Source organism: Misgurnus anguillicaudatus, chromosome 10 (assembly GCF_027580225.2).
Source record: "Misgurnus anguillicaudatus chromosome 10, ASM2758022v2, whole genome shotgun sequence".
Classification (NCBI taxonomy): Eukaryota; Metazoa; Chordata; class Actinopteri; order Cypriniformes; family Cobitidae; genus Misgurnus; species Misgurnus anguillicaudatus.
In genome coordinates this window covers 36,546,664-36,566,892 of record NC_073346.2, presented here as the reverse complement: position 1 = coordinate 36,566,892, position 20,229 = coordinate 36,546,664, and the positions used below count along the sequence as shown (strand labels likewise).

Here is a 20,229-nt window from a genome sequence, read left to right as displayed (position 1 = left end):
TTTTCTTATTTTTCATCCAATAATATCTTGAGCATCAGCAATCATCTATTATGGCAATAGCACTTAAATTTTTATTATGGTTTATAAAAGTTACATGTTCTTTATGGTTTATAAAGTTAAAATCAGTGCTTATATAGACATTTTCAATGCACAGTTTATTAATTTGTTTTCAATAATAAAGAAAAAAAACTTTTAAATGAATAGAATATTTTACCTAATGTAGTTTATTGGCTATATTTCATTATTTACGCAGTTAAATTACGCAGAAATGAGTGCATGAATGTGGATCTTACACACTTATTACATAAAAAAATGAATTCAAATGTGTAATTAAATAACAATTTAATAATAAAATAATATCCATGCAAAAATGTTTTTGCAAAGAACTAAGAGGAGATAATGATATAAAATTGGCATTAATACTTGACAAACGCATAAAAATGCCCTTAAATTATAATATTCAAGAATGCAAATATGGCTTTATCAGCCAATGAAATTCATTTCCTTTCATTATTTATCACTCGGGATGTTTCTGAGAGCTGACAGACACTGGGTCCTCCTAGCTCTATACGCTGCACCCTGAATTTACACAAGAACTTTCATAATGTCGCTCCATCAGGAAAGCTCCATCAGATGTTCTTGCAGCAGGACTTCTTCTCCTCTTGTGTATCCTCTGTTGGAGCTTTAGGATGGGAAAGTGTCACAGCATTTAAAGACCCTCGAGTCACTTCTTTGCTGCTCACTTTTTTATGGATTTCTGTAATGAATGGCATTGTATTTATGACATTGAATTCATATGCAGTGTGTCAAGCTTGAATGAGAAAGAAACACATTTAAATACATGTAAATATAGTGTGATGTTTTCATAACAAACAGTAACTACCTGTAAGGACAGTGTTGAATGCTGCTTCAACATTTGTTGACTCTAACGCTGATGTTTCCATGAACAGAAGACCATTCTTTTCTATATTGGGACAAAGATTTATGATCATATATGGGTGATAATACAAATTGTTATATTTTTAATTATTAGGATTAGGTACACTTGGTCATGGATCACAAGGTGTTAAAGGCCATAACATATAAACTTTCAAAGTATAAAAAAGAGCTTCAAAATCATATTAAACAAACATGCACTAGTTAAGTCGATGAACTACCTTAAATAAATACCTGCAAAGTCCTTTGCATCCTCTGTTGGAACAGCTCGTACTGCTCCCAGGTCTGTTTTGTTGCCCACGAGCATCACCACGATATGAGGATCTGCATGATCGTAGAGTTCCTTCAGCCAACGCTCGGCGCTTTCATAGGTCAAGTGCTTTGAAATATCATAGACCAGAAGAGCTCCAACTGCTCCACGGTAATATCTGAAACAATTCACAATAAATGCATGACTCTTATAAAACCTTTTGTGACATCGTAGATAGTTAATGCAACATGCTTCCCCACTGTTCTCAAATTATGATTATTCAAATATAGTCAAAAGCGTATTTGCATTTTCAATATTAGTAAGTTTATTTGCCCTTGGAAATTTGAATCATTTCATTTGTTCATCAGCATCACTTGTCGTGTATGCCAAGCATAACTCACGCTGAAGTTATGGCCCGATACCGTTCCAACCCGGCTGTGTCCCATATCTGAGCTTTGATGGTGAGACCGTTCAGCTCCACAGTCCTTGTGCTGAATTCTACCCCGATGGTTGTGCGGCTGTCGTGATTAAATTCATTCTTGGTGAACCGTGACAGCAAGTTGCTTTTACCCACGCCAGATTCTCCAATCAAAACCACTGCAATAAAAAAGATGTTTGTACAAGTTTTAAAGAAGAGTGGTACTGATCAGCAGTGCTGGGGAAAGTTACTTTAAAAAGTAATGCATTACAATATTAGGTTACTTCCCATAAGTAACTAATTGCGATACTAAGTTACTTTTCATGGAAAGTAATGCTTATGTTACTTTTAAGTTACTTTTTTCTTAAAAAAGCTAAGGCTGGGGCTTTTTTTTCAGGCCTTGCAGGCGGCTTTTATGACTGAGAGGTTCGACATTCAGAAATTGCATATTTCCATCACAAAAATGTCAAGTCCTGGCCTGCCATCTCCATTTCTGACTGAAACTGTTCCGGCTCAGGCATGCGCGCCTGAGTGTGTAACATTTTTACATTGAATTAATTAAAATGAAAAGTAACTTGCGTTAGTTTTTTAAAAAGTAACTCAAATGAAGAGTTTGGTTCCAAAACGCAATAAATCCATTTTGACAAATTTTGGTAAAAACGTGTTTTCTATACCAAGAAAGTGACAAGATGAAAACAACTATTTTCTGTTACAAACTTTCACATAGCATCTTTAGGTTATAAAAACATAAAAAATTCAAATCCATAAGTTGATTTTCAATGATTTATTATAAAAACGGATAATTTTTTCCACAAAATGCAATAAATCCATGACAAGTTTTTATTCAAAATGCTATAAATCTATTGAATCAATAGCCTATATAAATGTGCATTCATCTTTGCCATGTTATATTCATTTAGTTGACTAGTTGTACACACTAATTAAAAATATAAACATTAATGTCATTAATCAAAACACTTACTTTGTCATATTAAGATCACTGTCATTGCGGTTACGTCGTCGCTTAACGTCTTTCACAGAGATCAGCTGTAAAATGTTTTTGGTCCTGCTCGATTTTCGTTGACTTTGAGTAAAATAATGGAAAGTTTTTCATAAGATCCTCTGGGGTCAATCTGTTAGCATGAGAAGCTTGTCGGGAGAACAAGCACCCGAGTGCCTCTCGCGGAAATTATTAGATGTTGATGGCTTACGTTTCTTTCCCGTCACAGAAAACCATCACAGGTTTAGCAATGCAATTAAAGTATTATTTTGTTTTGTTTGTTGATCACGAAGTAGATGAGGAAAACTATGGCTCCGTACTCAGCGCGTCCGCCATGTTTGTTTACATTGCGTGACTGGTGGGCTGTAATTTCAGAAATGGATTTATTGCGTTCTGTAAAAAAGGAGGAGTGGCGTTTATCGCATTTTGGGAAAAAAAGGAGAAAAGATGACAGAATAACACGGCGGATATTGGATTTTGCATAAAATTAAGAATTTACTTTTAACTACTGACCTGATATAATACTGATTTTGGCAGTAACTCATTTTTTTCAAAAATGGCGTTTATCGCGTTTTGGAACCAAACTCTTCAAATATTAATGTGTACTTTATAAAGTAATGCGTTACTTTACTACTTCAAAAAAGTAATATTATTACGTAATCCATGTTACTTGTAATGCGTTATCCGCAACACTGCTGATCAGTACTTGGTATCAAGGTCATTTAGTCATCTAAACAGGGGATAATACTGGCCCATTCATACAACTGAATGTTTAGGGACTGGTCTGTTTGCGTAGTCTGTTTGTGTAAAGTCAATGATTAGTGGAGAATTAAAGGACCAAACACTCAAAGGATGATTCAGTCATGTAATCTTGCCTTGGCTTTCATAGACTTTTGTGGGTATGTTTGAGAAATTAATATTATATTACAACATTGCATTAATCAGGACGTGTAATCTTAATTTTAACACATTCCATTCACACCATTTTTGCAATATTTAACTTAACCACAAATAATGCATTGTGACCAAGAGGGTGACATAAATTAATATTTATCTAATTAATGTGATCTTATGTGTAATATTTTCTAAATTAAACAATGCAATTACAATGCATTATTCCAGATGCAGTAGTAAATCTTATGTTTAAACTTTACTGAATGTAAATGTAATATATATAAGCAATAAACCTACAGCATCCAACTTTTAGTTATACGCACACTGTAAAAAATTCAGCATTTTTGTCAATTCAACATAATTTGTTAAGTTACAGTAACATAAGTTAAACCATTTTAACTTGTTTTCATGTCAACTTATCACAGGGCAAAACTTAAAATTGTACTTTGAATTGTCTTGTAAAACCAAGTTTCTTGCATTTTTTTACAGTCCAAGTAAACAACACAACAAAAAAAAAACAGATATTATAAAAAAATTATTTGCTGCCTTAATTTTTTTGTAAATTTAATTCAGATTTACATGTCATTTCAACTTACTATTATCTATCTTGACGTTGTAGCAACTCATCTCTAGTCAAGATAAATAATAGCAGTTAACATGACTTGTAAATCTGATTGTTGATTTAAGATTTGTGTGTGTGTGTGTGTGTGTGTGTGTTAGATATAATTATATTTTTTCTTATAAAGTAAGAACTTTACCTTCCTTAAAAGTTAACATTTAATACCACTTTTGCACTTGCATCATTAAAAGTTGAGATACACATAAAAATAAAGTTGGGTAATTCATATAAATAAGTATGAAGTTAATCGTGCAAAAACGTACGATTATCATAAATACAATAACGAAACCCCACCCTTAACCCCAACATCACAGGGGCCAAGGCAAATCGTACAATGTATGAATGTTGTTGTAAAAATTAATGCGAATTAGCCATCTCGTAAAATACGTACGAATTGCCATGAGATACACTAAAAAATGGTTCTAAATTGCGCTCAAAGTTGTTGACTGGTTCGTAATCATATGTGAACCATTTTTCATGCTTTCATGTCATGCTTTAGCATCAAATGCTACAGCACTACAAATGGTTCCCCTATGATTACAAGTTTTTAGTACTATTTAGCGTTGGTTCTTCCCAGTAATCCCAAATAGAGAAACCATAAAGGGTCTTTAAAACAGAAAGGTTTTTCAGATGTTTAAGGTTCTTTTAGGAACTATTCAGCCATAATGGTTCTTCTATGGCATTAGGAAGCTCCTTTATTTTTAAGAGTTCAAACTAATCTTGGTGTTACTGGGAAAAGAACCACACTGGATGAGTTTGTCCAGCACTCCCTGCATGTAAGTCTGGCTAATGGTAGGTGCAACCTGGATGACTCAAACATTTCATCAGTAAAATCAACACTCCACCTTGGACAATTATGAAATTACTGGAATTGGAGTGGATTTATATCATGGCAAAAAAAGAACATCACATTTTAATATTTTGCCTAAGGTGCCAAATATAGGCTGGTTGTGTCTACAAAGCTGTTTACAAGTAGGAAGGGAGTTAACTTAGCCGGTGTGCAGGACTGAAAAACTCTGGATTAAATGGTAAGAACAAGTAATGGAAATATACTTGTGTCATGCTCTTGTATCTTCATTGACAATCTCATTAAAGACTTCCTTCTCTTTTTTGTTAATTTTAATATTTCGACATGCACACAACTATAATTATGATTACAACACATTGGAGGTTGGTTTTTAGTTGAGTAACTACTGACTAATTTCAACAAGTACAACTATTTCCCTTCCTATACTGAGTAACCTAACTTAATCTTGTGTAAACACACCCTTGTTGTCATGGCAATTTGTCAGATTTTCAGATGTCAGATTTTGTGTATTGTACACACCTATAGGAAAAAATACATTTTAAAAACATAGAATTGATATTCCCAGCCACCAGTAAACTACTTTGTATGTGCAAAAGGCACATTGATCATAATAATTTCTCTAAAACATGGCATTGATCCATGAGAAAAACACCAGCAGGGTCATACTGCACAAACCATTAAATGTTTTTTTGTGGAATGTATGCATTAATGAAACAAATAACAAACATGTAAATGACCGTTTTAGGTTGTATCAGGTGTCGTTTATGTATCATCGGTTACATGACATTGGCATGAAAAGTATGAGATGACAGCTGTCTCTACACTATACATTCTTCAATATGTGCAGGTCTATAACACAAAAATATTACATAGAAACTTGGAAAAACTTACCTTTAAAAACAAAGTTGTAGGCCTCATCAGACCCCATATTTCCTCTTCTGTAGCACCTCTTTACAAATCTATTCTAGTGCTGCATGAGTCACAATCCCATAAAAAATAAATTGGCAAAAAAATTCCACCCCACTATTTTGCATCTGTTGGTTTAGCAGAAAAGCAATTTAAAAAATGAGTCAAACTCAACCGTATGTACTTGTTTGTACGAGGAACTAGTCCTGTTATTTAGCCAAGCAGTTCCGCTATCAGAAGTGGGGGAAGGTGGGCGTGGCTTCAGGTGAGCTAAAGTCAGGTCAAACAGGTAGGGCGAGCGCAGGTGCAGTCACATGAAACTGGATGTAATAGTGCACCTGCTCAGCCAATAAAAAGAGGACATTCACACCACGCACCTCCCCCCTCAGGCGCAATCACCCTTTCTTTTACGCTGAACTTCCGGAGATCGGTTACCTTGGAAAAATCCCTTCCTATGTTACATATTTTTGATTTCATAGCTAAAAATGTCTCTTTAAACAACTGATATGCATGCTTTATGTTATTTTAGCTATATGCATGTACGTTTTGATTAAACACAAATACTGCATTATGACTACATTTCTTTTTTAGATGTGTTTATATGTATGTGGAATATTTGGGGAACTTATTAATACAATTACAATATAGTATTTCAGCTTTTGTAGACTACAAATGAACCTGGGGTTTTAACTTTACTGAAGGTCAACATAAGCAATGAGCATACAGTAACTATTTTATTTATTTATTTATTTTTAGGCAAGAAAAACAGTAACAACAGGTAAAACAAGAAAGAAATGTAATACTTATTCAAACAAGCACTAGATGCAGCTTGATCACAGACTGCAATAAGAAACAAGAAAATAAAAAACTGCAATTCAGATTAATTTATGCTTATGAAAAGTGTGATGGTCACTCAACCTATAATGTAGACAAATAAATAAAACCATAAAAATGATATCTCCACATCTTAAAGATCCGAAGTCAATGTACACAAATACACGTTTCAAAAGAATAAAAAATCCTTATGATGCTGCCACTTGTGTTAGTGGTTCTTCAAGGTACTGCACTAAAGCTTCAGCCTGCAAACATAACAAGCAGTCATTTTACGATTGCTCATGAAATTTGTTTATATGCTTTTCAAATCTATTGTTTCCTTCATTCTGTGTCTCAGCCTTGGCTTTAAGCATGCCAAATCCTACGGTCTCTTTGGCGTACATGCAAAGCAATAAGTTTGCGACACGTGTAATGGCCACCCTCCCCTCCTGAAGAGAGGAAGAGAAGATGCATTGCATTATAATGACAAAAACTATTGAAATATCAGCATACAGACCAACAAACCCTAAATCGTTTGCCATATTAGTATTATTTTTAGTACACAGTCAGAACAAATGGTCCCTATAGTGGTCACTGGGGTAGTAGCCTTTTATAAAGTAGATATTTGCACATAAATAGTACATATTAGAACCTCAAAGTACATATTGGTACCAAATGTATACATATCTAAACCTTAATGGTACATATTAGGACCTTTTTAAAGGGTCATAAGGGTCATGCCCATGCAGTGACAGCTTGGGACAATTTGTCTGACAGTGTATTACTATTTAGAATTTGGCTTTTAGTCTCAGGAAAAGTATTTAACATTAGATTACAATCTTTTTATGAGGACAATAAATACCATGTTCAATTCTATATTAACACTAACCTAAAGGATTATTAGGAACACCATACTAATACTGTGTTTCACCCCCTTTCGCCTTCAGAACTGCCTTAATTGTGGCATTGATTTAACAAGGTCCTGAAAGCATTCTTTAGAAATATTGGCCCATATTGATAGGATAGCATCTTGAGGTTGATGGAGATTTGTGGGATGCACATCCAGGGAACGAAGCTCCCGTTCCACCACATCCCAAAGATGCTCTATTGGGTTGAGATCTGGTGACTGTGGGGGCCATTTTAGTACAGTGAACTCATTGTCATGTTCAAGAAACCAATTTGAAATGATTCGAGCTTTGTGACATGGTGCTTTATCCTGCTGGAAGTAGCCATCAGAGGATGAGTACATGGTGGTCATAACGGGATGGACATGGTCAGAAACAATGCTCAGGTAGACTGTGGCATTTAATCGATGCCCAATTGGCACTAAGTGGCCTTAAGTGTGCCAAGAAAACATCTCCCACCATGTTCTCATTCTGTTTACGCCAAATTCTGTCTCTAACATCTGAATGTCTCAGAAATCGAGACTCATCAGACCAGGCAACATTTTTCCAGTCTTCAACTGTCCAATTTTTGTAAGCTTTTGCAAATTGTAGCCTCTTTTTCCTATTTCTAGTGGAGATGAGTGGTACCCGGTGGGGTCTTCTGCTGTTGTAGCCCATCCGCCTCAAGGTTGTGTGTGTTGTGGCTTCACAAATGCTTTGCTGCATACCTCAGTTGTAACGAGTGGTTATTTCAGTAAAAGTTGCTTTTCTATCAGCTTGAATTAGTCTGCTCATTCTCCTCTGACCTCTAGCATCAACAAGGCATTTTCACCCACAGGACTGCCGCATACTGGATGTTTTTCCCTTTTCACACCATTCTTTGTAATCCACACCAACCGAGCAGATTGTGAAATACTCAGACCGGCTCGTCTGGCACCAACAACTATGCCACGCTAAAATTGCTTAAATCATCTTTTTTTCCTATTCTGACATTCAGTTTGGAGTTCAGGAGATTGTCTTGACCAGGACCACACCCCTAAATGCATTGAAGCAACTGCCATGTGATTGGTTCATTAGATAATTGCATTAATGAGAAATTGAACAGGTGTTCCTAATAATCCTTTAGTTGAATGTATATTGTGCATTTAATAACATTCCTGTTTTCTGCATTTTTTTTCACATAAAGCTGCTTTAAAACAATGCAACACTGTAAAAACGTGCTCCGCAAAATAAGTAAATTGATCAAATTGAATAAATAAATAAAATACAATTTTTGTATAAACTGACAGAACAGTTAGAAGAAAAACAACTGACAATTACAAGAAACAATATTATAACATAGGAGGATGTGACCTCAACACTTATATCTTAATATACTATATATCTCATATATAAAATCTGCTGCTGTGCTGAATTTGTTCACATCTTGCTTTTGATATGCATTGTATTTATATGATGTTTATTTGTAGACCCTTACATGACCTAGGCTGATCGTTGTCTCTAGATTAGACTGGTATTATAAATATCAACACAATAATAACACAATTGTTAATTCCTCCATACAGTCCATCAGAATGAATTTCAGTTTGTCTTCATTAAAGGCCTGGTGCCCGTTTTTGTCATATGCCGCCCAGATGTTGCTGGCGATAGCTGCAGTGACTCTTGCATCTGTGTCTCCATATCCAGAATAGGCCAGCAGAGAGCCTTCGTTATTCAATAGTCTAAATACAACATAATACAAAATAAATGCAACCCCTTTTTAATCTGATTTTGACAAAAGATGTATATTTGGACAACCAAGACTGACTAAAATTTGTCTCACAAAATATAAAATTGCAAAACCAAATATAATTTTTCTCACTACATCTATTAAGTATTTTTTACTTTCCATACGGTAAATATATTTTCTGGCCAAAAATATGTTTTAAATATATGCTAAATACATTTTGTAGAAAGTAAAGCTTAATTAAATATATTTAAACCTTCATATATATAAACATATATTTCAAAATGTATTTAAGGGGCAACAAATACAATTCTAATTTTACAACCCATAAGGAAAAAAAAATTTCCTGGCCAAAATATTAAAGTGAATAAAATGTATAAGTATGTATAAAATATAAAATGTATAAGTATATTTTTGAAAATATATTTAATTTTAACCTTTTTTTAAACTTGTTATATTACCAATGCAAGTTTGTGTAACATACAAAGTTTTTCTTCCAATGCGACATGAACATAAATGCTTATATATATATATATATATACAATTTTTTAAAATATAGTTCAAAATATATTGGTAATAAAAACATTTTTGTAAACACATTTCAAAATATATTTTTAGCACATATATTTTCTTGTCATTTGTTTTGTATATTTTCAAATATATTAAAAAATATATATTTTTTGCCGTATTGTTTTTTTTGCTTAAACTTTGAAATTTGCTTGTACAATTGATATTTTTAGTATTTCATAAAATTAAGCTACATTTAGACATATAGACATTATGACATTTGTGGTTGATATGTCCCAATACTTTTTAAGGGAAAAGTATGAATATGAACGCATATAATACATCATAAACATTTAACAGGCAAGTCAATAATACTGTTAATTCCCAACCAGTTATATAAAGGAAATCAAGTGCAACATTTCAATACTATAACAACAACAAGCATGTAAAACACATTGTTTACCATCTATTTATTTGCCAGCTAAAGCTAAAATCACACGCAGAAAGATCGTTTTCATATACTTACAGTGTGCTTTGTACGCCATTTGTATTTGCTTGACTGAGTACTTGAGTTAATGCTTTAGGACGCAACATAATGTACAAAAAAAGACAATAAACCCAACAAACGTCTTAAATGACAGCGAGACTTTAGCGACCAACTTCCAAATGCAGAACTCGAACGTCAGCTGACTCCGACTTCCGGGCAGATGAATCATGGGAAATGTAGTTTAATCCCAGAACTACAAAAACGTGGCGTCTATGACTTGCAGAAAATTTCACAAAGGAGGGAGATTACGGATGATCTTATAGGTTTTCCAGACAGGCTTTAGATTAATCCAGGATTAGGCCTTAGCTATATTAGGACATTTAAGTAGTATTTAAAACATACCTTACAAGAAACATTACTAATGGCACTGTTAAGAGATGTCACTGCAAGCTTATAGTTTTTATACTTACAAGTTTTTAGTTAAGTCGGCTCAAGCATGCATGTTAGTCTAGGACTAGTAAAAACCCTGTCTGGAAAACACCACAATGTATATTATATATAATTACACAAACATGCATTAATCAGTTTTGAGTAATTAGATTTGACTTGGATTCTGATTATATATATATATATAGCAATATCTTTAAATTGTTTTTATTAATTTACAAAACTATCCTAACTAATTTATTTGTCATTTCCATTATGGGAAATCTACATTACCTGGTATTTCCAGTTTTTTCATGACTGTGGGAACCCTGGGGATTTTATTAAGGTCTTCTTATTACATTGTATATTTGAGTACATTAGTTAAACACTTCTGCTAGCTAGTTAAAGCAATATGCATGATTATAAAGAATGTAGCAATGCCATATAATGCCTACATTGTAACAAACGTAACACAATTTATGCACTGAAGTATAATTGGATTTTCTTGTTGCTTGCATGTTGTATACAATCCTCAAAAATTAAAATCTTGTTACAGGTTAAGTATATCCCCTCAGCACCTCTCACTGTTATTTTGATCAACCAGCTTACAGTAAACACAACTCACAAATGTAAAACAATAAATGTAGATTAAGAATGTATTGTGTATGTAAAGAAAAAACGAACACATTTTATTTCACACCAAAACTCAGCCGTCAGTTTCATTAGATGGCTGGTGGTGCAAAGAAAAGCTATTTTCACTATCAATAACCAGTTTTGCTATATAAACTCAAGGATTGGATATCCAGGACACTATACAAGCCGCTAATGTATTTCCTATATCAAAGCATAAAGATATAACCACAATAAATGGCTTCTGCGTTCATCGTTGCTTGTTAAGCTGAGAAATATTTTATTGACGCTTCGTTACAACCTTCCCCACATGACAAACTTTCACCGTTGTCTCGTTTACACTCCTTGCGGAGGTAAACGAAGAGATGACTTCACATTGAATATCACTTCCAAAATTCATTCCTTTCTAAAACAACTTGAAGTGTAAGCGATCAGAGTCATTGTGTTATAGTGCTTGAACATGGTCATATCTATTAGATTCCAATTAACACAACAAATGTTGAAGAACTCTCAAATCAAAGTGAACCGAAGAGGGGCGGAAAAGGAGTAAAGAGTAAGCTCTACATTTTTGCAATAAATACTGGTTCGATCAGGCATGATTTAGGAGAAACCGAGGAGAAATGAAGAAAACCCAAGCATTCTCACAAAAGACAAGAATTACTCTGGCCTAGGAATTCTAGCATATAGTTTTAACTCCCCTAACCAGTGAGTAGTGCCCTCACGTGAGTATGTTTAAATTGTTAGGAATGGTAGCCTAAACTTGTTTCAGCAAATGTAAGCTTTGTCTCATCTTACTAGTGATGAGGGGTTAGTGTGAGGTTGTTTCACAGCGATTGTGGTTTATTTTTTGTTCAATGAAACAAATTTGAAACCCATTTGCTTATGATTCAGAGATCAAACAATCGAAGCGACAAAGAAAGAAAAAAAAGACGAGAAGTAATTGGACTTCTGTCTAGGCAGGGCTTGTCAGATTTTATGTGATGAAGGACTATGTTCATTTATTGTCTCCATTTGCGCTCTGCTCTCGGTGGAATTAGGAAGGCTGGGAGCCGAGTAGTCTTTCGATGGCGGCGTTGATGTCGCCCCCGGTGGCGATGAGGGCCTGAAGGTTGGCTTCTCTGTTGATGAAGCCCATGGCACTCAGCTGCTCCAGCTGTTGTTGGAAACGCACTTCTGGAGTCTGAGTCGATGCAAAGCAATGACAAAAGGTTTTTCGTTTTGCACACAGAAGCTTTGATGCAATCTTAACGAAAACGTATAAACTAAAAGTTAACGAGTCGATGCACTTCCTCCACCTCCGGCGAACATCTGTAACATCTGCTGCATGAGCTGCTGCTGGGTGGGATTAGTACCCGCAGCAGGGGTGGGGCCCTGGGTGGGGGGCGGAGCATTCTCAGGGGTCACGTTTACACCTGGGATGCCAACTGGGATGCCACCTGGAATTCCACCTGGGACACCACCAGGTGCCAAACTTGAAAGAAACAATGCAAATTTAAAATATGCAACATATTTTTGTACATGCATGTATAGTTCACCCAAAAACTATAAAATATCCTTGTGTTCGAAGGCAGAAAGAAACTCGTGAAGGTTTAGAACAACATGAGGGTGAGTAAATTTTTGGGTGAGCCAAGTATTCATTTTATTTCTTCAGGGTTCCCACACTGTGTTAACTTTAAATTTAAGGACCTTTCAACGACTTTCCAGGTCCAATACCCTCAAATTCAAGGACTAAATGTGGGGACACATTTCAAGTGAGAGCAAGTTTACATCGTGTTACCTTTTAAGATACATTGTTAAAGATTCCTTTCGAGGAAACTCGCGCTGCGTCACTGCGGTGACACTTTGGGGACGCCTCCAATGGTAAGTGTGTCTGAATTTGTATATCAAATTCAACCAATGGTGGGGCTTAACGACAAAGACAGGGTGACGCAGGAGCTAGGAAGTATATCACTATTTGAAATATAGCCAAAGACGGCGTTACAGGGACGCAGGAAGTATGGCAAGGGAGATGCAGCATCTTGTTCCATTCTCAGGGAACAACCGTTACATACGTAACATGAGACGCTTTCATGTGTCAAACACAACTAAAAGCATTTTGGTATGAATCAACATTCACATACAGATGATATAAGCATTTAAAGCGAACAGTTTAGCACGTGTGCTTATAAAGTCTAGAATTTTTTTGATATTATCCTACACTACAAAGGGAATAATATGGATTTTTTCCCCAGAAAACTTCTTGGATAAAATACATAGAAGCATTTCCAATGACCTGTATCTATGTATGAATATTCCCAGGTCCTTGAATTTTTTTACCTAAATTCACCAATTTTCAATGACCCGTGGACACCCTGTTTCTTATTAGATTGTCATTTGATTTTTAAGCCAACCCTTTGTAAGACAATACACCATCCCTACTTGTTTCTATGGTAGCTGATAAACAAAACTGTACCTTGGCATGAGACCAGGGGCTTCGGTTTGAAGAGTTTGCAATCCCTCCTGGATCTGCATTAGGGCTCGCATGGCTCGAGGATTGGTCATGACAGAAAGGGCTTCTGGGTTCTGCATCTACAAGTCAGACGACAAACAAGCCAATTAATACAAATTAATTAGAAAATGAATAAATCAAAATGGTATCCAAAAAATAGCAAATCCAACTAGACACACCTGCTGTAGGAAAACAGGAAGCTGCTGTCTCATTTGATCCTGTAGCTGTGGATTTCCAGCAAAGAGAGGGTTGTTCATCAACACCTAAAGAACAATAAAAGTAAAACGGTAAATAAAATTATAACTGGATTAGCTTTATAAAACTATTCAAAACACAAAAGCAAGTGATAACGCCAAAACACCTGCGAGGCAACGTCAGGATTCTGGGATAGGGACTGCATCATAGTACGCATGTATGGGGCGGACAGCATGTTCTGCATCAACTGAGGGTTTTCAGAGATCTGTTGCATGAGACTCTGCATGCCTGGACTGTTGAACATACCTGCATAACAACAGACTCGAAATCAGATTAAAGAAAAACTATGATTTTAGTTATTTTACACAATACTACTTGCGCTTAAGGATGAGCTAAATACAGATTGGTCTAGTTCATTAAAAACATGCTGTTAAATCTGCTTGCAACAATTGATGCATACCTGTCCCTACAGAATACATATAATATTTTCATTAACTGACATACATGATGTATAAACAAACAACTATTACCGTTGCCAAGGCTAGAACTACCAATTCCCAGAGGGTTGGACACGCTGGGTGTGGTCGAGGTTGTTGTAGAGCTGGTGGTGGTAGCTGTCCCAGTGGAGTTGGCGTCAGGGGGGCTCCAGGGATTTGGTAGGGGCTCTCGGTTTTCTGTCCTAGAAGGCTGTATCCCCGAGCTATCAGTTCCACCCAAGGCTGAGAAGGGGTTATTTCCAAACTGTTCAAAATAAACAGGAAAGTAATAAGATTTAAGACTGAAATGTCCAACAGTTGCAATTCATAAATAAGTACTTTTATTAATAAGTATTAATATAAAACAAAATATGGACGATTATTCAGACCTGTTCACGTGCAGCACTAAACATAGGTTCCTGTATGTCTGTGTACATCCTCCGAAGAGCGTTGTAACCACCGGGAATACTCTCTAAGTTGCTAAGCGCCCGATCCTGGTTACGCATCATCTCTTGCATCATTGCTGGGTTCCGTGCCAACTCCATTGTCTTATAAGAAAGTGTCGAAGTCAAAATTTACTTTTTCCACAATATAGGAAGGCCTTGAATTATAAGAGCACACCGGAAAATCTCCGCTCAAACATACCTGTCTCATAAGCTCTGGGTTGTTAAGCATATGCGAAATCTCTGGGTTGCGTTCCATTAGTTGCTGCATTTGTGGATTGGCCACGATCATCTGTCTCATCAGGTCAGGATTGGACATCATGCTCTGCACAAGCGGGTTCTCCATGATCTGAGACAACATCTCTGGGTTGGACATGAGCTGTCGCTGCATCTGCTGCTGAAGTTCCATGAAGTTGGCGGAGCCCATTCCGAGATTGGCCAGGCCTGACAGGTCACCACCAAACCCAGCTAAAAAAAAAAGATTACACCGCATTAAGGTGCAAGGCATGCATCTTGATCTTATAGTTGCACCTAGTGCTGTGGAGCATCATGCAAGGGTTAGTTTTTAGGTACAAATGCCATTGTAGAAATCTGCTTTTTACAAGCAACCAATGGGCTGTTTATAACTGGGTATTAAGATGCGTTATCGTTGATCAGATCACAAGTGGCTGAGAAAGACACATTTATGTTTACACCTGGTATTTTAATCCATTTCTTTTGTCTATTTTTCACTTCTGTCCTGATTATTTTGAGGGGGTGGTCTGTGGAGACTGTGGGCGAGTCCCTCTGCTTTTGTTTAAATTGACACAAACTAATATTAGGTCAAAGTCCGCTGCTTGTGTTGTGAGTAACATGCTGCACAGTGTGTTGTACGTGTATATGTAACAGCTTTCTCTGATATTTCAGAGAAATTGATGAAATAAGCTTGTGCAACTTTCACATGCTCGCAAAATGAAACGATTGAAAGATGCGGAGAGCAGATGCTTTAGTTTTATCAATAAAAGACTGTGTGTTCGCGCTAGAAGTAAAAAAAAAAATAGTAAAACATTACACATTATATAAATAAGCGAAGAGTAGGTGGTCTTTTGTGTCTGTTCGAACACATTCAAGCACATGCTTGTCTACACAACAAAAGCAATCCGGTCAAATGCGTTTTCAACTACCTTTGAATGTGGCGGAAAGTGGACGAGCTCAAAACGTCTTACACCCGTCTTTAGCGTCATCCACTTGTGATCTGATTGCCCCAAACACATTTTAATACCAGGTGTAAAGAGCCTTAAAAAAAATCCAGATAATTTACTCACCACCATGTCATCCAAAATGTTGAAGTCTTTCTTTGTTCAGTCGAGAAGAATTTTTTTTTAAAGGAAAACATTCCAGGATTTGTCTCATTCCAATAGACTTTAATGCACAAAAACACTCAACAGTTTTTTCAACAGAACCTCAAAGTACTCTCAAAGATCCCAAACGAGGCACAAGGGTCCTAATCCAGCGAAACGACTATCACCTCCGACAAGAAAAACCAAAAATATGCACTTTTAAACCACAACTTTTAAACGCACTTTTAAACCACAACTAAATACATGAAGCGCACATTTGCGGACCATTTAAAACAATAAACTTGTTAACTCCCTCTACTCGGCCTCTTAGCGGCTACTGGTTGCCGCTATAACAGACACAAAGACATTAATTAGTATCATTTGACATACAACAACGTCGGAACGGTCCCTCTTTCTCCACACTTGTAAACACTGGGGCGTAGTTTCGAATACATCATCCGTGACCTCTTGACGTGACGACGTATCGCGTGAGGTCGCGCCGGCACACCACAGGACCAGAGACAGACAAGAAGCTGCGGTCCAAAAGTGCATATTTTTTATTTTTCTTGTCAAAAATGACAATCGTTTTGCTAGATAAGACCCTTATGCCTCGTTTGGGATCGTTTAGAGTCATTTGAAATTCCACTGTAAAAAACTGCTCAGTGTTGGGGTCCATTAAAATGAGAAAAATCCTGGAATGTTACCCTCAAAAAACATAATTTCTTCTCGACTGAACAAAAAACGACACCAACATTCCGGATGACATGGTGGTGAGCAAACCATCTGGACCTTTTGTAATTGACTAATCCTTTAAGTGTTTTTGGTCTACAATTAGGGTTACTGAGATAAAGACCACTATTGCTGGTCACATGATCTCAGTATGTCAGCCCCCATGAGGGGACCCACTCAAAATACACTAAAAGCCAGTATTAGGCTACTACTGGTATGACTTATTTTAAGATCACAAATTTATCTTACAAAGATTAATATAAAAGAAGTTATCTATAATAATAATGACAGAAAGGTTCGTACAAATTGAACAAACATCCCAATTACGCCTGCAGAAATATTGATGCAGAAACTAAGTTTTAAAGTCCAACATTACACTTTTGGGGAATAAAGAAAGTATCTCACTGAGTATATTGGCTGGCTGTGACGGGGCAGGGGACGGTCCTCCCTGGGATGTGCCCACGTTGCCAGCAGGGATGGGGTTAGTGGTGCCGGCATTGTTGCCCTGTGATGATTCAGGGCCAGAAGAGGCAGATGTCGGCGAACTACCAGCACCTGTAGCCCTAAAAACAAAGTACATACAAATGTGACCCCACAAGGATTGTCGTGAAAAACAAAATGACTCTGCGTATGAAACTAGTGACTCTATAATTTCTTAACAAGCACTTTCACTTACTTCTGTGCGGTTTTGATGACCAGGTGAACTGTGAGTCCGTCTTTTATGCCATGCTGATTGAGCGTGTCTCCATCTTTCAAAATCTTACCGGCAAAAATCAGAACCAACTGGTCCTGCTTCGCCTTAAATCTTTTGGAAATTTCTTCTTTAAACTATTAAACAGGAAAAAACGCACTTGTTGTTATGTACCGCGTACAATACGATAAATGCAACATCACGTAACTTAGGAGCATCATTTCAGCCCCATCCAACAAAATAGCAACACTGCCAATGAAAGCGAAACAGATAGACAGAAAAAAGTGTTGTTGTCATCTTAACAGGGCGGGGAAAGCACGTGACATCTCAACTTTATACATATATTCTCATGAAATCGAATATATTAGTCATTACGGGAAAAAAGCGCGATCAAAAGAGACAGACTAGAACCTTCTATCTGAGCAGGCCGATTGTTGCACAACGACAACACAAAATTGCAAAACCTCGCCTTATATACCTTAGTAAAACCACAAAATTGTGACCACAATGCTCAGAATAATCTCATTTTAGTAACAATACAAATACAACTCAGTTTGTCCGCCCACTGAGGCGATATTCGGCTCGAGTTGTTTGTCGTCGTCAGTTGTTAGCTCGCGTGCTAAAGCTAATAGCCGCTGTGTTAACGAGCCTGACTGACAGAAACGCCGAAAACGCTAAAACATCACCTGTGCGACCGATGAATCTTCGGCGATGGCTATTTCTTCTTTATCCTTGGGTGTTTTGACGGTGACTTTGATGATAGTCGCGCTAGGGGTGGCATTTTCCTCGGTGTTCGTCTCCACGGCCGGATCCGTGCCGCTGTTCTCCGCCATCTTTACTCCTCTTTTACTTCATTACTTCATCGCGCCAACGAGCAGCGAGGAAAAGAGTCGAAGATCCCCGAACCCGCGCATCGTCTGTCCCACAGCGCCCACTGCAGGTGTAGCGTGTTACTCATTCTGCACAAACAACATCAGTGTTTATCTAGTGCACAGAGTAACAAAAATCATCGCATACATACATTATAGTGGATATGAATGGATGGTTAATGTTGGTTTTTGTAATGAAAACCATTAGAATGTGTATGTTTTTTTCAGCAGGGATAACTTGATCCGTTACAGAAAGGAGCTGATGATGTCATCATACACTTCATGTGCTTTTTGAGCTCACAGACGTCAAAAGTCTCTGTGTGCTTTAAATAAAATAGGCTATGATAAACATCTAAAATGTATCAGATGTATACATTAAAAAAAAGATTATAGTGATATAGTTCTCACTGTAGATACATTGATTTGATTGCATGATGAGATCAAACCCACAAACAGGCTTTGATTTAGATTTTAAATGTTTTATATTTATTTAAAAAAAGTATTAACAATTTTATTAAAATGTCCTGTTTGCTAAAAATAGTTATTTTTTTACGTCTAATAGACCCCTTTAAGGTTTGTAAACATTGAATGACTATCGGGTGCGCGCGCAGCATGGGGTCAAACTGTTCATACCATCCAGGCTTTATAATTTAATTTAACAGGGCTGAAAAATGATGACCTCAAATGAAGTGAGCACTACAAACACAAGCCTCTTTGATATTTGCATTGTTCCAGTCTGCACGTTAATTGCTTGCAGCCGCAAATGTTGTATTTTTTGTTTTTGAGATTCTGCATGAATCGCGAAAACTTAACGGAAGACCTGGTGCTCACAGCCCACGACCTAAGTAGGCATTTTTGACGATACCGAATAATACGCAACTCAATATGCTGTAATGGCTTTTCTGACCCCGACATGCGCAGTGGGACCACCTGTGACGTGAACCGTATAGGGGTCTATTGTTCACACTGTTCTGAATTTGTGTGTAGACCGTTTCATCGGACGCACGTGCGGTGACGCGATATGCGTCTGGTCCGAACTTTACTTCTGGTTTAAGTTTTTTTAACGGTCTGACTAGTTACTAAACTGAACTCTTGAACAAATACCTCATCGAAAATAACAAATGTTTTGGTTTCCTATGTAGTCTACGTGTTGTTTATTTAGCATGTTATATAAATAAACTATGTTTAAAGTACTGTGTTGTTATTTATTCTTAGCGGAGTTTACCGGAAAATATGTGTTGACCACGGACGCCGCATGTTTATGTTGTTACTGCTGAAACCGTCTATAAAGTGTTATTTCATCTCAATAAAGCATTTAATACCTTTTGCATTTAGAAATATTGGACATGTGATACCAATAAAATCATATTTTGGGATATAATATTTACACATAATTTAATTGACTTTGTATCTTCAATCAATATTTTGTTATTTAGTTATGTGTTGTTATATTATAGGTTATTTAATGCATTTAATCCTGGTAACAGTATGCAATATATCATTAAATCATTAAACAGCACAAAGCTGCCATGGCGCAGATGATTACCTGTTCTGTTCAGTTTATATGCAGGAAGGTCCACAAGTTTTATATTATGATTAAATGTCCCTATTTAAACACAAAGTTAACACAACAGGGAAATACTAGCAAGCAAAAAGTCAAGGGTCAAGAGTCCAACTAAACCAAACACTAATCACAATAATGGTGACATTAAATA

The 20,229-nt window shown here is 36.5% G+C and overlaps 3 protein-coding genes and 1 long non-coding RNA gene across 4 annotated transcripts in view; 1 reads left to right on the top strand and 3 right to left on the bottom strand.

Moving 5' to 3' along the window:
* LOC141367304 (uncharacterized) overlaps window positions 1–20,229 on the top strand; it is a 128,010-nt gene that overhangs the window by 90,687 nt on the left and 17,094 nt on the right. The window lies entirely within an intron of this gene.
* Window positions 204–6,112, bottom strand: rab25b (RAB25, member RAS oncogene family b). Its single transcript, XM_055211284.2, has 5 exons — window positions 5,817–6,112; window positions 1,588–1,783; window positions 1,171–1,364; window positions 884–964; window positions 204–757 (listed from the first exon to the last, which is right to left on the bottom strand). Exons 1-5 carry the CDS (start codon window positions 5,851–5,853, stop codon window positions 630–632), a joined length of 636 nt encoding a protein of 211 aa, XP_055067259.1. The 5' UTR covers window positions 5,854–6,112; the 3' UTR covers window positions 204–629.
* lamtor2 (late endosomal/lysosomal adaptor, MAPK and MTOR activator 2) lies at window positions 6,562–10,653 on the bottom strand. Its single transcript, XM_073872522.1, has 4 exons — window positions 10,288–10,653; window positions 9,088–9,249; window positions 7,004–7,094; window positions 6,562–6,910 (listed from the first exon to the last, which is right to left on the bottom strand). The coding sequence occupies exons 1-4, from the start codon at window positions 10,353–10,355 to the stop codon at window positions 6,854–6,856; spliced, it is 378 nt and encodes a 125-aa protein (XP_073728623.1). The 5' UTR covers window positions 10,356–10,653; the 3' UTR covers window positions 6,562–6,853.
* ubqln4 (ubiquilin 4) lies at window positions 11,561–18,520 on the bottom strand. Its single transcript, XM_073872521.1, has 11 exons — window positions 18,332–18,520; window positions 17,631–17,782; window positions 17,360–17,517; window positions 15,109–15,374; window positions 14,853–15,011; window positions 14,518–14,728; window positions 14,154–14,293; window positions 13,972–14,055; window positions 13,757–13,872; window positions 12,590–12,775; window positions 11,561–12,497 (listed from the first exon to the last, which is right to left on the bottom strand). The coding sequence occupies exons 1-11, from the start codon at window positions 18,476–18,478 to the stop codon at window positions 12,338–12,340; spliced, it is 1,779 nt and encodes a 592-aa protein (XP_073728622.1). The 5' UTR covers window positions 18,479–18,520; the 3' UTR covers window positions 11,561–12,337.

Excerpts from the sequence above, each read along its gene's own strand:
- rab25b (XM_055211284.2), bottom strand. The coding sequence starts at position 5,853 with ATGGGGTCTGATGAGGCCTACAACTTTGTTTTTAAAG. Across the intron at positions 1,784-5,816 it reads CTACAACTTTGTTTTTAAAG|TGGTTTTGATTGGAGAATCT; the intron begins GTAAGTTTTTCC and ends TTTTTATTGCAG. Across the intron at positions 965-1,170 it reads GGATGCAAAGGACTTTGCAG|AAAAGAATGGTCTTCTGTTC; the intron begins GTATTTATTTAA and ends GTCCCAATATAG.
- lamtor2 (XM_073872522.1), bottom strand. The coding sequence starts at position 10,355 with ATGTTGCGTCCTAAAGCATTAACTCAAGTACTCAGTCAAGCAAATACA. Across the intron at positions 9,250-10,287 it reads AATGGCGTACAAAGCACACT|ACTATTGAATAACGAAGGCT; the intron begins GTAAGTATATGA and ends TGTTGTATTTAG. Across the intron at positions 6,911-7,003 it reads TTGGCATGCTTAAAGCCAAG|GCTGAAGCTTTAGTGCAGTA; the intron begins GCTGAGACACAG and ends TTATGTTTGCAG.
- ubqln4 (XM_073872521.1), bottom strand. The coding sequence starts at position 18,478 with ATGGCGGAGAACAGCGGCACGGATCCGGCCGTGGAGACGAACACCGAG. Across the intron at positions 13,873-13,971 it reads TTCCTGTTTTCCTACAGCAG|ATGCAGAACCCAGAAGCCCT; the intron begins GTGTGTCTAGTT and ends TCTGACTTGTAG. Across the intron at positions 12,776-13,756 it reads GCCCCTGGTCTCATGCCAAG|TTTGGCACCTGGTGGTGTCC; the intron begins GTACAGTTTTGT and ends GTTTCTTTCAAG.